This window comes from Ruditapes philippinarum, unplaced genomic scaffold (assembly GCF_026571515.1).
Source record: "Ruditapes philippinarum isolate M1 unplaced genomic scaffold, ASM2657151v2 ctg1540_1_1_1_1, whole genome shotgun sequence".
Classification (NCBI taxonomy): domain Eukaryota; kingdom Metazoa; phylum Mollusca; class Bivalvia; order Venerida; family Veneridae; genus Ruditapes; species Ruditapes philippinarum.
The window spans coordinates 12786-31415 of NW_026858447.1; the positions used below are offsets into that span (position 1 = coordinate 12786).

General features: G+C 30.2%; 1 protein-coding gene across 2 annotated transcripts in view; it reads left to right on the top strand.

The window, feature by feature from the left end:
* The window catches only part of LOC132753192 (CCN family member 2-like), a 107858-nt gene that overhangs the window by 10805 nt on the left and 78423 nt on the right, over window positions 1-18630 (top strand). Inside the window, exon 1 of one of the 2 annotated variants that reach the window (XM_060743635.1) lies at window positions 2502-2588. The exons of the other annotated variant lie outside the window; for it this stretch is intronic. Within the exon in view, the coding sequence (XP_060599618.1) occupies window positions 2514-2588 (75 nt within the window). The 5' untranslated portion in view covers window positions 2502-2513. Of the gene's footprint in view, window positions 1-2501; window positions 2589-18630 lie in introns of those variants that run through there. 2 annotated transcript variants of the gene reach the window in all.

An 18630-nucleotide genomic window follows, 5' to 3' on the forward strand; every position in this document is an offset into this window, starting at 1 on the left:
TAAAATTTATATTGTTTTCAATAAAACTTGATTGCATAGCAAGTGTTCGTTTTTAAACTTATTTTAATATATATAATAGTTGTCAAGGAACAAAACATTTCAAAAAAAATAATATATAAAATTTATCACGGTATTGTAACGTGCTTTTAGAATATCTAAATCAAAGCAGAAAAAATGATATGTCACTTAAAATAGTTGACCAAAAAATCCTTCTATGGTTTTCTAATATATGTCTAAAATAAAAATCAGTGGCAATTACATATTTGTTGTTGTTGTTTTTGACTTCCTTATCTTCAACTTAGGTATGGATATAAATACCATTATGTTTACCTGCATTTTTCTTAGATATTATATTCTAAGAAATGCTTGTCCTGTCTTGTTACAAGTTTTCTGAACTTTTAGAAAACAATTCCCAATGCATTTTGAATTCTAAATCGTATAACATTTTATTCATATGGTATTATATGACCAATATATTATATGATATAATGTCTTTACATTGCCCTGGCTATAGTGTTTATTACTATTATCCGATGTTTTGTTCTATTATTTGGCAGGCTTTCCAACACTTTGCACGAGATATCAATAAAACGAAATGATCTCCTAGAGAAAATGTCGTTGGAAGGAATATTTTTTATATTGTCATTTCAATGTCAGGCTATGGTGAAAGGTCGAATCGTTTATTGAAGCATTTTCTGTCATTACAGTGTTGCTATCATTTAATGTCTGTTTTAATTTGATATTTAAGATACTAAACAGTTTTCTTTTAAACGATATATGACATAGATTTAGATGACTAACAAACCTCACTCGTAATGTATTCAAGTTTTGTTTCTGGTATTGTAAAAAGTAAATGTAAAATACATAATGTAAAAGTATTGTGCAATTTAAGGAAATGGTTAAACTAACTGGAGAAAATAGGATAAATGATAAGAGATCTTATTATGACCCCTCACTGTTTTTGTTATGTTAATTTTCCATTGGCCTCTGGGAGTTATTCTTACTTTGTAGCAACCAAGGTAAATTCAAATAAAAGAGTAATACACGTCAACACCAGGGCAAGTTTATAATATTTTATTGGAGTCTACTAGTTTCGGTCATTTACATGGCCTTCATTACCTTTGTAACATTATAAAATCTGGTCACGTTCATTTTTATTTTCTAAAATAAATTAAATGACCGCCACATTTCCTCGATTCAGACCTTTTTGCCGAAGTTCACCACGAAGGGGATTCGTTGGGCATCACCAGAGTGACTATGACAGCTCGAAATTATAGTGTTTGCACCATACAGAGTGTTTTTCGCTTCTTAAATATTTTTTGGTTGAAAATTCAGAAATTATACATCCGTTTTCAGCGGAATTTATTTCATAGGAATACTTACACATATTTATCAGTCTGTGAGAATGGAACAAGTAAAGGATTAAAGCATGCAACAGATAATAATGTAACGAATTTAATCCGTGAAACGTGACATATGTGGTAGACAGATGATGTAGGATATTATCATAAATTCACAGGGTCAAAAACCATGTGATGAATATTCTGAGTAAGATCAGATTTCACAGATCATAACGGTATACATGGGTTTGTATTTTGATTTTAAATGAAATTATCAAACACAGCATATTGTTTGTTTATAACTGGTCGATATCATCATTTGCTATAGGAATAAAAGAAATACTTCACTTGTAAGATAGGGGTAGTTCAGCTATTGTTACTCTTGGTTCAATTGTGTTCTAGTTAGATGTATTTGAACTAGTATATAACAGTCTTTGTTTAGGACAGTTAAATAAATAACACATAGGCTTGTGGCCAACAGGAAAAATATCATCCCTCGGCTATCGCCTCGGGTAACAGTGTTTTCATCGGGATGATGTAACTGGTACCCACAAGCCTATCATTATGTTATTTACATACTATTATGTGTTTTTTTTTTTCATAGCAATAAAGACTGTTTGTGATATGGCCATATATATAATGCAGATTAAATGTGTATGATTATGCTTTTACACACATTTAACTTGTGAATCATTTAATATTTTCCTGTCACAAAGTATCTCACACAATACACAGTAGTTGTATTACCTTTAATTATATAGTATAATTGGCATTCTGATATGGTCAATAGAAGCATGCAAAATATTTTAATAATTCTTCGGAACTTCAATTTGTAAATTATTTCCTATTTTCCAGTCTCATAGTATTGTGTTTGTTTTGCCTTTAATTATATAGTATGATAGCCATTTTGTAATAGAACCAATTGATAAATGTTATTATACGTTATGATTCATCAGACATATTAATTTGCATAACAGACAAAACGAATGCAAGACAGTCAGTGGTGAAAATGTGTTGAATTTAGATAAACATATGTTGTTAAAGTACTCTAGGAAAGCAAAGAAAATCAGTGTAACTTATAAATACGTTAAACAGAAATAAAGTGATTTATCATCATATGTTCATTTGCATTTAAAAAGGGATATTTCTAAATTTATAGTGTTATATTTAGTTATGTCCTGCTATTTAGTTATACTGTTAATATTCCATGCGGCAAAATCTTCATTTGCCAGGGTTACAAATAGGGTGGTATGTTATATGTTTTACTTTAAAGGTTTTTACTTCTGTTGATTTTTATTGCTGTATTTCATTTTATTATTTTATTTTATTTTTTATTGATTTGTATAGTATGTTTTCAATTATCAGATAAGTACTCCTACCCTTCCTTCTTTAGAATAGTAATTTAATATTGTAATTGTCGAATTTAAAAAGAGATATAATTAAGGATATCCATTTGACTTCTAGCTATGTACACAATTGATCACATTGTTTAAGCCGGGTTTTAAAGGCTTTGCATTTGTAATTATGTCCCAGATCGAACTTGTTTTGTCTCACAAGGGATCTTCCAGAAAATGTATTGCATAGTTTCATGAACAATCCCATCATGCATATTTATTTGACTTTGTCCATGGAAACTTTAAAAATGTTCAATTCTCTTAGTAAAGTTCTTTTCTAAATTATTGTATTTGACAGAATTGTTATCTGTTCATAAAATAGCGCCTCTTTGAAACGCGATTATAACAAAACAACAAAGAATTTATTTTAATTGAATTTTAAACTTTCCAATAATATGTCATTTACTGAAGGATTATAACATTTGTTAACTGGTATAAATCTGTTCTCTGATTTTTAGTTGTTGTGTTTATAGTCTGGTCATTTGAACAGCAGGATTTAAAGTAAGTTTTTAATATCAGTTAATTTCTAGTCTTATTTATATTATCTGTGCAATATATAATTGGAATGATTTTTATAATACAACGTTATCAAGGTGTTTATCACTAACTGTCTTATTATTTCAAATTTAAGAATTTAATTTCTAAATACCCTTTTGTTGATGAGCTGTCAATGACATTTTAATCAAAACTGTAGGAACTATAAAGAAAATGGAAAACAACTATCTGCCTTGCTAAAATATAAACCAGAGTAACAAAACTGAGAAAAGGAAATGAAAAAATAAGAATGAACTACAAGTTTAGCTTCCACATGAAATAAGTATTATGTATGTAACATACTCTGGTGTATATGATTAACACTGTTTCTCATAGACTAATAAATGTTATTGAGGATGCAGCTGTAAATCGTTATGTTTATATCTCTATGGCCATTAACATGAAAATTTACAAGTGAAGACTTCAAAGAACGCTCTCCAATTTACGTGTTTTGGTGTTGGCTTTAAAAAGTACATAATTATACGTTATTTAAACTATAATGTGTATGTAATGTATTTATTAATTGACATCATACTGTCGACGAAATAATTACTTTTTAAACGATATAAACATAGGAAAGCAAAAATCATTTGAAATCAACTTTGCAATGTTTCCGGCAATGTTCCGATTTTGAAAAGAACGGCATTTCCTTTGTGTGTTGAACAATATATATGTTTCTGCGCTGATATTGTCCAGCTATATAGTGATTGTTTTATTGTAAACAAACAGTACAATAATGATCGAAATGCTACTTAACATTATGCATTATATAATTTTTTTTAAAATAACATACACACTCTAAAATCGGGTATCACTTTCTTTTCTATTGTTATGCATAAAAGATATCCGCTGTAATTGTGCAAGATAAAACGCCATACACGGCAATCGCATCTAACGTTATTTATTTAAAGTTTCTTAAAGGCATTTCGTTAGTAAATATTCAATACCGACATTGCATATTCATTTTTCTCTTGCCCATGGTTTTGAATTATAACTATCATTTAACCATTCATTTTCAATCACAAATATGCAATACAAACAATATGTCACCGTCCATCTTATTTCGTCCAACGATATTGGATAAATCTAATTCAACGTTCACGATTCTTCTGAAAAGTTCAATAACCTTGCTATAACTGTTTTGCATAGGTTATGTTATCCGATGATAACATTTTAAAGCAGAAAATATGAAATACAATGATAAAAATAAGCATCGTTTACATCCTGTAATAATATAGAGATTTAATAATTCTGTTTGGTAACCCACATGTAATCCCCTCATAAATATTTTTTTCAGTTCCACTCTTTGTTATCCCATAGTGAAATACACATTCCTTAAAGGAAATTAAATCGTAAACATGCCCGTTTAACAACCTAAACATTTGCGTTTTTCACAATATTGAAAAGTTGAAGAAACGAGTTGAACTTCTTTAAATGCAAAAAATTAAAAACAACAAAAAAAAAACAACAAATAGTGAATCAATTAAATATTGTCTATCTAAAATTATTAGATTACGATAACATTTCTTGAAATGGACAGCATGACAAATGACAATTCTTCTCATTTAGGAATTTTGAACCTGATTTCATACAAATTGTGACATTCCTTAATGACTGTGCATTCGGATATTCTGTACATATTAGTAACACAAATACCTACCGGTTCCCTTTCTCAATCGTGAATATACATACGTTTATTATTAAATTGTTGATTCCATATCAAAGACAAAACAAAAACACAAACAAATTCATCGGAATGAGTGACATAAGTGAAGATAAATACGCCATACAATAATTACATTTCTTTTATGAGTTTTAAAATTTTGACTGGCAATTATTGATAATAATTAGACGATTTTATTACATTATCAGTTGCAATACCATTGATTTCTCTCCAGGTCTATAAAATGGTTTGCATTAGAATGTTCATAACCTAAAAAGTATCAGATCTTTAGAAAAGCTTTGGACAGCATAATTAAGAGAAATGGGTGATACTATTGCCTTAAATAGTAAAAATATCACCGTTAGTCTTAGACATCTTTCATTAATTTTTCAAGAAAGTTTCAAGACCTCTTTCGGGTAGCTTTTTAAAGGTATCTTCCCAGGAGACATATTTAAAAGGTTTGACTACATTGCATCGAAATAACCCATTAATATTTGCTAAGATCAAACTGTCAACACTTGATAAATTTGTTTATGAATTATGATATCTTTTCAAGTAATTATTTATAAAAACATACACAGTTTATTGCAAAAGGTCGCCCGTCAGAAATGTCATTGATTAATTCAAGTCATTATTACAGCTATTAAATCAGCATCGGAATTTCCTTCCTATGCCAAGTGGCAGAATGATAAAATAGCTTTATAAAGAAAACCATTTACATAATGTTAACTTATGATTATTTGAGCTTCATGTGCTTTTTATGTGCAACAATTTTCAACCAGGCAAATTGGTGTGATTTTTAATGATTAGATAAGGCGTTCTTAAGAACATGTCTGTTTCCATGTTGTCAACATTTATTGGCTGTTTGCTGCGTAGTACTGCAACATTAAGCAAAGAGGAGTTAGGAGACACCAAGGTACATATTTGTATATGTAATTAGATTGTAAAGATTGTATTATTTGTGTTATGCTTGTTAATCTTTTTATCATTTACTCATTTCTTTAAAATTAAGAACAAAATTGTTTTATTTATCGTATGAATGTTCACACTTAATCGCTTACAACTTCCTCAATATTGTTTTGTGTTTTTTGACAAGTTATAATTTATAAAAAATACCCAAATGATTAATTTTATTGTATACTAATTTGAAATACGTATAGATAATGTACATTATTAATTTTAAAGAACATACAAAACAGAAATTGCGGGATAGGTTTGATTTGGTAACTGCATAATACCGTTCCTTGCCCATTAGTACCGGCTAAAGCTTGATTATTGTATAAAATATCGCTTCATGTATCATACATGCATGTATGTATGAATAAAATAGGACTGTAGCAATAAATATCAATCAATGTGTGTCTTGGTAGAGACGAATAGTATATAAAGATTCATTTTGTTTCGTTGAGAAATTATACGAAATTCAATGAATTTACTTCTCCGTATCAAAATGATATTAATAACATTAAAACAGAGAAAAGTGAAATTCATAGAAGACTTCCAAAACGACAATAAAAATTATGTTGTACGCTCCTGCTCATGAATGGTAGTGGTAATTTGCAAGCCACTGCCATACCTCTCATTTCATAAGTGTTTCCGGCCTTTGTACTGTATTCATCTGTAACGTCCATTAAAGTGTATTGTGATTATGTTCTTTCAACCGATATATTTATTCATATATTTATATATGTTCACTAACTTACGGAAGGGCCTTCAGTCGGACAATCAACTTCATTATTTTTTAAAGACTCAATAAAGTTCAATCAATACATTACTCTAAGTCTCATTAGAGTTTCTGGTAACCTGAGAATTTCGATTCAACAACAAGTAATCATTAAACTCGTCAGGTAATGTATTTCACATGGTTGCTTCTCTAGAAATTATCGATTTGCATCCTTTACTTAATCAGTTTCAAGAAACATCTTAAGAGCTTTAACATAAGTTGTTATTGTTTGTTATTTCCAGTAAAGAAGTAATGAACTGTCAGAATGATTGTTACGTAATGTCTAAAGAGTTTGTTAAGTACATCAATAAGATAATGTTCGCACATATAACAAAATAAATTACATATTGCAAATATAATTTTAACCTTTTCGAAGAGAGAAATAACATTCCAACTTGTGGATTGCAAACCCTAATAAGTTGGTAAAAAGGGTAATATGGGGTATTACAATATTCATTCGTTTGATATATTTTTCAAGTATAGCCTAGGGATTGTTGATATAAATAATCATACCACATAGAGTCCGTAAAACGTTATACTATCTATTACCATTTTTAAAATATAAGTTTATTCAAACAAACAAACAGTGTACTTATTACCACAGCTAAACGTATTACCGCAGTAATACATACGTATAAACAATCTCTATAAATTGACACAAAAAAACAATAAAATCCATGTTTACTGTATTTTCTATGACTTTTTTTATCTTAAGACTACGTCATAAAGAAGTCGAGTAATATTTGTGAGAACTATGAAATGAATCATAGTAGACTATTAGTAATTTCGAGATATTTTGTTAACCTGTTGTTTAGAACTGATGTAAATAATTTACCAAAGCAGCTAAGAATGGTGATTTGTCGATAGTTATTTGGGTCGTATGACGGGCCTTTATTTTTGTAAATTGGAATTATAATTCCTTCAAGCCTTGCTCTTGGGATAAAACAAGTGTCTAGGACACAATTTTTAAAAGTTTTAGATTGATTGGTGAGAATATATCTTTCGTACTTTTAATATACTCATTTCTAATGTTATCGGAGGGACTAGGTGCTTTACCATTATTCAAATTAGTATTTCTGATTATGTTATTTGGGAATTCTAAAATGGTTCTTACATTATTGTGTTTAAGCCATTTTCTTCAAAAATATTTTCTTCGGGTACTGTGCTTCTTTTCAAATTTTCAAAATGATCATAAAATTCAGTTACATTAGGAGTCGTATTAATTTTAGGTTTGGATTTAAGATTATTAAGAACTTTCAAGTATTTTAAGGGATTTATTTTTCACTTAAATTTTTCAATTTCGTTGCGTTATTTTGTTTTTCCCTTTTTATGTAAAAATCCATTGTTCTATTATATTGTTTGCTGGCATCGTTGGCATTCTTGTTTTATTTATATCCGTACGATTTGACAGATAATTTGCTTTAGAATCGTGATAATTATTTCGAGCTTTAAAGCATTTCGGACCGAATCAAGATTTATTAGTATAGCTATTTCTGGAATGTATATATTACTTTTTTTCGGGAAGGATGCACTTGCGAATCATGAAAAATGTTATAAATTTCTGTCGTTATATGTTCTATGGTATCCTGGGAGTGAGGATAATTGTGTAACTGAGAATTCAGTGTATATACTCTATCTAGATTTATATTATTTCGAAATTCATCTTTAAAATTACTATTCTATGGGGAGGTGCTGTTTTTAGAATGTTCGTTATTGTTTTGTGAATGTGTTACATTTTCATGTATCTTGATTTTCCACTTTATATCACTTCAAGTAAAGCTGGTCGTTTTTTTAAAGAATCTGCAAGTTTTTTTAATTACACTTTATATTCAGTGTGTCCCTTATATTGTATAGGATTTAAAGCATTACATTTCTACTTTGTGAGAAGTCAAAACATGTTCATTTTATAATAGCAAAATACTATGTTGCAATTATCAATATTTTCAAATATCACATTTGAGCATAGTATATCTTTAAAGAATGCACGAAACAGCACAATTGAATATATTGCAGGCTCGGTTTGATGGAGACAATTTATGAACGGTAGTGGTAATAGCAAGCTGCTACCCACGTTCCCTAGCACCAGCTTCAGCAGCAATCAATTTGAAATATGAAACACTCGCATAAAAGTTCAATAAGTGAACCTTCAACGTGAGATTTTTGTGTCATTCCATGAAATATGATAAACAAGATCAACAAGGAAAGGCGGCGCTCAGCGAACGCAATGAAACCCAATGAAAATGATAACCCATGAAAACCTGCGTGAAAAGGGCGCTTAAACTATGCTTCGGAAAACACTTTTGCGTAGCAAACAATATACACCATAAACTGTTGAATATCTTAAAATGTTATTCACAAACCATTTAACACCACATTTAATGTAACATTGATCCAGCAATGTATCTTTGTTTTTTTATCAAAACTAATATTACATCTGAGAAAAAATATAAAAAGTTGGTAGCAATGGAAATGACAGGTTATTGTTCCATGAAGTAACATGTACTCTGGTGTTTAACCTTGTACACAAAACAATCAATAGTTTGTTATATATGATACTGAAAAATGATCAAAAAGGTACCAAAATTAGAACTTGTTCAGGACCACTTTATGTTAATGTTAAAAATTACTTAGTTCATTACGGAAGGAAGCTTACGGAAGGATGGTTGTACTACTTATGTGCCCGTTTGTGCTTTTTATAATGGGACTTGTGCGGTTTTCGTCCACCAATTAAAACACAAAGTTGAGATCTATGCACATGACTGCGTGGTTCATGTGTCGGGATAGTAATCCCAGGATTACCTACTGCACGGGTTCAAACCCACGTATAAGGCAAATTGTTACCTTTAGTTGCTTCATGAAAGCCTTTGTGAGTGTGTTAATAGGCTTTCATAAAACTCCGGCGTAAAACAAATTCTGAATAAAGTAAAAACGCTAGTTAAACTGATATACAGTAACATATTTATACTGAATTAAACAAGAAAGTAACTTTCTTTTTATATTTGATAGACAATGTTAACACTGTTTTTAATCTTAAATGAATGTGACCTCAGACAGGTAATTGAACATGCATGCTAATTTTACAAAGCGAATTTAAAGAACGTACTGAAAATTCACTTCATTCATCCTTGGGGCCATTTTGCATGCAAACCGTTCCGTAAAAATGCTGATTATTCAATAATTCGATTTCCAGTAAACAGATTTCCCCGATTGCAGTGACTTATTTTGCATTGCAATGCATTGCAATAACCAATTAAAATTTGCGGTGATCAATCTGTTAAATGCTAAATAAATTTGTCTATGAATTATTATATATTTGTAAAAAAAAACAATTTAATGCAGAAGGTCTAACGTCAGAAATGTCATTAATTAATTCAAGTCAATATTACAGCGATTAAATCAGCATCGGAATTTCATTTTTATGCAAAGAAGTAGAATGTTGTTTAAATTGCCTGTGGTCTTAACACAATGTTAAATTAGAATTATATTCAAGGAGTTCATATGTGTTGTTTATATGCAGCACTTTCTGACAATACCCGTGAATGTACTCTTATAAATTAGTTCAGGAATTCTTAAGAACATGTCTGTTTCTTTCGTGTCAATATTGTTTTGAGTATTGCTGTGTAATGCTTCATTATCCAAAGAGGAATTACCGGACACTACGGTAGATTTGTATATACAGTAAAGATAATATATTGGGCTCCTTTTTAGTTTCTTGCATATCAGACAGGATTATTTACAGTTTACAACGCACCCCCCTGTGCATGACAAGTCGCGTGCTTAAAATGACGTTATTCCCGCCCGACTTTTCTAAATAAATTGCTTTCTTGCCGTTTTGAATGAACTTAAAAAATTAAATATTTGTGTTCGTTTTTGCATTAAGAAATATAATTTCTCTGTAATACGCAAGAAAAAGAATAAAGCATCAGCTGTCGTAACAGATGGGAAAATCTAGCTCTCGGATAATTGTTTGGCGGCAATTCGGTCTGTACCGGTAGCCGGTGTAAGATCTTCATATACCGGTACCGTTCAAAGACAGATGCAGTCCAACATAGCCTTCAACGATTTGAACTTTGCAGACATGTACGTTTAATAACGGTTTTGGTTTTAATATTTTATTTAATTAGTCATCACAAATATAAAAAACAAAATATCTGTTGCTTTTTTGTGCATCACTTGAGTATGTATGAACAAACATGGGAAAGTAGCAATAACTATCGATATTACGAGAGTTAACTTGGGAAACATTCTTGTTAAAACTATGCATGGTTTGTTCAGGGAAGTCGTCTCGTAGTTTATAATTGCGTTAGTGCTTATTTCATATTGTAGCTTAATTAAATATGTAATTTAAAATACTAAATGTGTTTCCAGTCGTTGTGTTAATATCTAACGTCTTTTTAATAGCACAAGCTAAACATTCCTTCAACTATCTAAGAAGTTATCCTTTGTCTGGAATTATTTCAATGATGGACAGTGAGACGAACAACTATTTGACTAATGTTGAAGACTCTTTTACGTCCACCAAAAGCTACCGTCCACACACCCTAGCATACAATGTATATGTTAAAAAAAAATCCGCATTTGTGTCAATAATATAAAAGGGCATAGTGTTTACGTTCTTTCAACCGATATTTAGTATATATCCTTTATTAAAAAAACAAACAATAATACTGAAGGACATTATTTCTTATAACTCCGATAATAAACTCCAATCAATACATTACTCTTATATTCACTCGGTTTTCTGGTAACTTTAGAATTTTGATTCTATAACAAGTACTTAGCAAACACGTCAGGTAATGTTCTTCATAAGGTGGCTTCTCTAGAAATTATCGATTTGCATCCTTTTCTTAATCAGTTTAAAGAAAGTTATTAAAAGCTTTAAAGTCTGATGTTATGTGGTTTTTTTCCTCAGTTAAGTGGCAATGAACTATCAGAGTGATTTATATTCTGTTATAAAATAATCCGTAGATAGTCTTAGGTAAACTTTTTAAGATATACCGATAATAAAAATTGTATACACATGATTACATATTGACAAATAATGATTAGAAAAAATATTCAAACTTATGGATTACAAACCCGTAGTAATGAGTAAACAGCAATTAATATTGAGTACGAAAAACATTTTTTCGATTGTCAAATTTTGATGTGTCTTTTTTCATGACCTAGTGCATGTAATACTTTGAGTTAAAATTCCAAACATACTAAAATACGTTTCGTAATCCTTCATTTTTTCACGTTGTTATATATAAGGTTACTGTAGTGTCTTATTCGTATGATTTTCGAACCACATCATAATTGAGATGAGTAATATTCATGTGAATTCTTTCTATGTAAATTATTGCGTACTTACTGTAATTTCATCTTATTTATGATGCATAAATGTTTCTGAAAACGTAATATTTCAGTTGTTACTAACTTAACGGTGTGAAAAATAACTAAGATCTACCTACGTCTGTAAAATATTCTTCCTTTCTTTTCAATATAGAATATTTTATTTTGTCTACTTAAGAGGTCACTCAATTGATAAAATCGTTAGTAGGAAATATGGTCAATGAGGTAATGTCTAAGTAAAATCTTAATCATTTCAAATTAACCGGTGTTAAAATTTCTGTATTTCTGATTTCTACATACCTAAAAATCGCAAGTGTTCTTTTCCAGAGTAAAACAAGCATTCCATGTGTACAACAATACGTAACTATTGGCACCAATGCGGGATTCAAGTACTTTGGTATAGGACAACCAACTTTGAATCATTGTCACTGACCCGTTGTTTGATATTTATGATCTCAGTACAGGATATTCCTAGAGCAATGCAACATACCACACTTCTGCAAATAAATATCTATACAATGAAGTTTATTATGTTAGTCATTAAGCAACTGTTTTCTGATTTTTTTAATAAAAATCTATAAAACATGTATACCATAAAAGTCATAATTGTTTAAATCAATCAAAACGCGCTAAATATTGCAAAATTTTAACGATGCAATTATTTCCCCATTATATTTTGTCGCGGAGCAATACATATTTTTGATTTGTGTGTTATGTCGTAAAAAGAAGTTGTCAATAAAAGTAAAATAAATTTGTTCTTCAAATTCATGTTAATGATATGCTGCTGGCTGTAAGAGGTTTTTGTTGATTTTGTTATCTAGCAAAATGTAACCTTATATTTTGATAAAAATTACACAAATTTACTTTTAATATTCTTAGATATTATATCTTAAGAACTGTAATATTAAGATACAATTGTTCGACACTTTAATGTACTTTTCAATTCTAAATGTTTATATACTTTATTTTTATTTATATTTTATGGCCGATGCTATAAGGTGTTTAGATTGACATGACTTTAGTGTTTATTGCTATTATCCGTTTTCTCGTTATTTCACAATTTGTGTCTCTCGTCTTGCAAACGGTTACTATAAAGATCATATTGGTTGCATGTTTTAAATAAAATAAATACATGTGATATGTTCAAACTAACGTTCTTTTCAACCTAAATTATAGGGTAATAAAAGCGATAAGAAATCTTAAAATCGTCTTATTATATTTGTTATTTGAATTGAATTGAGCAATAAGGTCATGTAAATAAAGTTTTAATGGTTGTGTTATAATTCAAGAACTTTAGTTTGTAAATAATTTCCTATTGAAAACCGTACTCTTTTAAAGTAGAGTGTTGAGATTGCATTTTAATGTAACATTGTTCAGCGCTATATGCAAGAGAGCCAGCTGATAAGGATCAGGAATTCATATAAAACTTTCAAAACGACCATAAGGCAGATGTTGCAAATTCGGTTTAATTGAGCCTGCTCATCACCACAGGGGGCCCACACAGTGTTTGGATGGTATATACTGCTTGATAGTGACCTTAAAATGAGATTTTAGTCATAACCTTATAATATGTATATAAATATAGACAAGGGGCATTACTCGCTAAATAGAGAATTTTCGACCACCCACGAATTCATGCGAGATTTTCCTCAAATTAAATAAAAAATTCCCACAAACTATACTGCGTTGCATAGCTTATTCCATCCACAATTGATAAACACTTACTCTTTTCCGATTCCCTCAGCCCATTTTAAGAAATTTATTCAAAACCGTTCACTTCTGTCACAAAATTGCTTAGTCGTACGAGATGTCGCAACACCAAATTCTACGGGTAAAATATCAATTTTGAACGGAGGAAGTACAAATAAACGCATGCAAACAATAACACAATATAGTTTCTATTACCTACCTGCGAAAATAGTCGTGAAGCACTCTATATTCGTCTGTTTCGAACGAAATCTTCAAATCAGTGCAGAAATCTGCTTCGGCGGAGACATGTTGGAAATTCTGGTCGCGGTGTATGGAAACCTTTCATTGGTTGTCGTTATAAACAAAGTTCCTATCGAACCAATGAAAGTTCTCGATACACCGTCTGGTCACGTGACCGGGGTTTCCCTAAGATGTCTTCGTCGCGCAGATTTCTGCACTGATTTGAAGATTTCGCTCGAAACAGACGAATATAGAGTGCTTCACGACTATTTGCGCAGGTAGGTAATAGAAACTATGTTGTGTTATTGTTTGCATGCGTTTATTTGTACTTCCTCCGTTTAAAATTGATATTTTACCCGTAGAATTTGGTGTTGCGACATCTCGTACGACTAAGCAATTTTGTGACAGAAGTGAACGGTTTTGAATAAATTTCTTAAAATGGGCTAAGGGAATCAGAAAAGAGTTAGTGTTTATCAATTGTGGATGGAATAAGCTATGCAACGCAGTATAGTTTGTGGGAACTTGTTATTTAATTAGAGGAAAATCTCGCATGAATTCGTGGGTGGTCGAAATTTCTCTATTTAGCGAGTAATGCCCCTTGTCTATATTTATATACATATTATAAGGGTATGACTAAAATCTCATTTTAAGGTCACTATCAAGCAGTATATACCATCCAAGCACTGTGTGGGCCCCCTGTGCTCATCACAGGTAGTGGTTATTGCAAGCAGTCGTCCACACCCTTAGGGTCAAAAGTTTTTCCGGCCTTTGTGTTCATCTTTTACGTCAATTAAAGTGTATAGTGTTGACTTTTTTCAGCCGATAGATTTATTCTTTGATCACAACCTTACGGAAGGACCGTCAGACGGACAATCAACTTCATTATTTTGAAAGTCTTTAAAGTCCTATCGATACATAACACTAAAGCCCATTGGAGTTTCTGGTAACTTGACAATTTCGATTCAACAACAAGTAATCATTAAACTCAATTATTATTATTACGATAATTGTGACATCTTTTCTAGTAATTATTTGTAAAAAGACAACAATTTATTGCAAAACGGTCTCCGTCAGAAATGTCATTGAATTTAGAGAGAAAACCAGTTGCAAAATGTTAAACTATGATGATTGTGTTTCAAATGCGTTGTGACGTATATGCAACAATTTCAAGCCAAGCACATTGATGTGATTGTTAAAGATTAGTTAAGGAAATCTTAGGAACATGTCTGTTTCTTTGTTGTCAAAATTTCTTGGATGTTTCCTGTGTGGTGCTGCACTAACCAAAAATTGGTTAGGAGACACCAAGGTACAATATTAGTATATGTTTTCTTTTTCAATTGTAAAGATAGTAGAATTTTTATTTACATTATTTAATTTTAATGTGTATTCTCATGTTTAAAAATTCTGCTATAAACGATGGTAATGAGGACAAAAACAGTATTATGCAGTTGTCGATACCAGCCATGAACATATCCAATCTAATTAATCCTGCCACGTTGTCAATTTTTCTGTTAATTTATAAAAATGGATTGTGTATATTTTCCGTACATTTTTCAAATATTGATAAATGCAATAGAAATAAACCATCTGGATATTCTTAATCAAGTTTGGAAAAAACAATCAATATTGATAAAATCCTAAGCGACTCAATGTGAAGATTTATATGATGAAAATGATAACATTTTGTTCATGGATATTTTATTTTCTGTATATGAGTGTAAGTAATGTTGATTCAAATGTATTCCACTTACCAAAAATATTTAAATTCAATTATTTTATGGTTATGTACTGAAGGAACTTCGCAGAGACAATCAAATTCATCATTTCTTTAAAAAAAACTTTTATGTCCAATCAATACATTACTCTAAGGCTCATTGGAGTTTCTGGTAACTTGAGAATTTTTATTCAACAACAAGTAATCATTAAACTCGTCAGGTAATGCATTTCACATGGTGGCTCTCTAGAAATTATCGATTTGCATCCTTTACTTAATCAGTTTCAAGAAAGATCTTAAAGGCTATAACATCAGTTCTTATTGTTTTGTTATTTCCAGTAAAGAAGCAATTAACTGCCAGAATGATTGATAATGATTTTGTTATAAAATAATTCTTACGTAATCTATTAAGATTAGATACATCAATAAGATATTTTTCGTACATATTACAAAATAAATTACTTGTTGTAAATTGTTTGAAATCTTTCTATGAGAGAATTATTATTACAACTGTAAAAACACAAAAAATAATTGCAGATGCAATATATTTTTTTAAAAAGCCTGCATTACATGTTTTTTTGTTGTTTTTTTTGAAAAACTGGCCCGGCCCAATTACTGTGCAGCAAGCAATATAGCTTTGAAACTTTGCACATTATCTCCTCTTGTCTATGATCAAAAATCATTTGAAATCAACTTTGCAACGTTTCCGGCATTGTTCCGGTATTGAAAATAACGGCATTTCCCTAGGTGTGTTTAACAATATATATGTTTCAGAGTTGTTATTGTCAAGCTATATATTGATTGTTTGGTGGTATACAAACAGTTCAGTAATGACAGAAATGCTACTTAACATATGCATTCACTAATTTTTTAAAAATAACATACACACTCTAAAATCGGGTATCACTTTATTTTCTATTGTTATGCATAAAATATATCCGCTGTAATTGTGCAAGATAAAACGCCATACACGGCAATCGCATCTAACATCATTTATTTAAAGTTTTTTATAAGACATTTCGTTAGTAAATATTCAATACCGACATTGCATATTCATTTTCTCTTGCCCATGGTTTTGAATTATAACTTTCATTTAACCATTCATTTTCAATCACACATATGCAATACAAACAATCTGTCACCGTCCATCTAATTTCGTCCAAGGATAATAGATGAATCTGAGTCAACGTTGTCGGGAAACGATTCTTCTGAAAAGTTCAATAACCTTTCTATAACTGCTTTGCTAAGATAATATTATCCGATGATTACATTTTAAAGCAGAATATATGAAAGACAATGATGAAAATAAGGATCGCTTATTTATATCCTGTAATAATATTAAGATTTAATGATTCTGTTTGGTAATAACCCACATGTAATCCCCTCAAAAATATATTTAATTCAGTTCAACTCTTTGTTATCCCATAGTGAAATACACATTCCTTAAAGGAATTAAAATCGTTAACTTGCCCGTTTAACAACCTAAACATTTGTGTTTTTCACAATATTGTAAGTAAAAGAAAGGAGTTGAACTTCTTTCAATGCAAAAATTAAAAAAAAAATTAATCAATAAAATATTGTCTTTTTAAAATTATTATATAACGATAACATTTCTTGAAATGGACAGCATAACAAATGACAATTCTTCTCATTTAGAAATTTTGAACCTGATTTTATACAAATTGTGACATTCTTTAATGACTGCGCATTCGGATATTCTGTACCAGAACTTTAGAAAAGCTTTGGACATCATAAATAACAGAATTGGGGATATTAATGCTTTAAAAAGTCAAAATATCACCGTTAGTCTAAGACCTATCTTTATTATTTTTTCAAGAAAGTTTCAAGACCTCTTTCAGGTAGCTTTTTAAAGGCATCTTCCCAGGAGACATATTTAAAAGGTTTGACTACATTGCATCGAAATAACCCATTAATATTTGCTAAGATCAAACTGTCAAACGCTTGATAAATTTGTTTATGAATTATGATATCTTTTCAAGTAATTATTTGTAACAAAAAACACAATTTATTGCAAAAGGTCTCCCGTCAGAAATGTCATTGATTAATTCAAGTCAATATTACAGCGATTAAATCAGCATCGGAATTTCCTTCTTATGCCAAGAAGCAGAATGTTAATATGGCTTTAGAAAGAAAACCAGGTACACAATGTAGAATTATGATGATTTGAGCTTCATGTGCGTTGACGTGATTTTAAAAGATTAGTTAAGGAAATCTTAGGAACATGTCTGTTTCATTGTTATTAACATTTCTTGGATTTTTGTTGTGTAGTGGTGCATCATTAAGCAAAGAGGAGTTAGGAAACACCAAGGTACATATTTGTATATGCTTTTAGATTATAAAGATAGTATAATTGGTGTTATGCTTGTTGATCTTTTCATAATTTACTCATATTTTAAAATTCTGCTATAGCCGGTGCTAAGGGGCTAGGAATGGTATCATGCAGTTACCAATACCGGACATGAACAAATGCAATCAAACTTTTCCTGCAGGGTTCCTTTCTTTTTTCTGTTTTGTATATTCTTTAAAATAGATTGAGCACATTTTCCATACGTATGTCAAATGTTGATAAATACAATAGAAATTATCAGATTGATATTCTTACAACATGTAGCTTGACAACTTGAAAAACAGTATTGATAAAATTCTAAGCGATTAATTATAATATGAACATAAATATGATGAATAATAAAATTGTGTTCTTGAACATTTTATTTTCTGCTATATTAATGTATGTAACATCTCGAAAGTCCATTAAAGTTTATATTGTTGACGTTCTGTTAGACTCATTAGAGATTCTGGTAATATGAGAATTACTATTCAACAACAAGTAACCATTAAACTCATTAGGTAATGTATTTCACACGGTGGCTTCTATAGAAATTATCGATTTGCATCCTTTACTTAATCAGTTTCAAGAAAGGTATTAAAAGTTTTTACGTCAGTTGTTATTGTTTTGCTATTTCAAGTAAAGAAGCAAT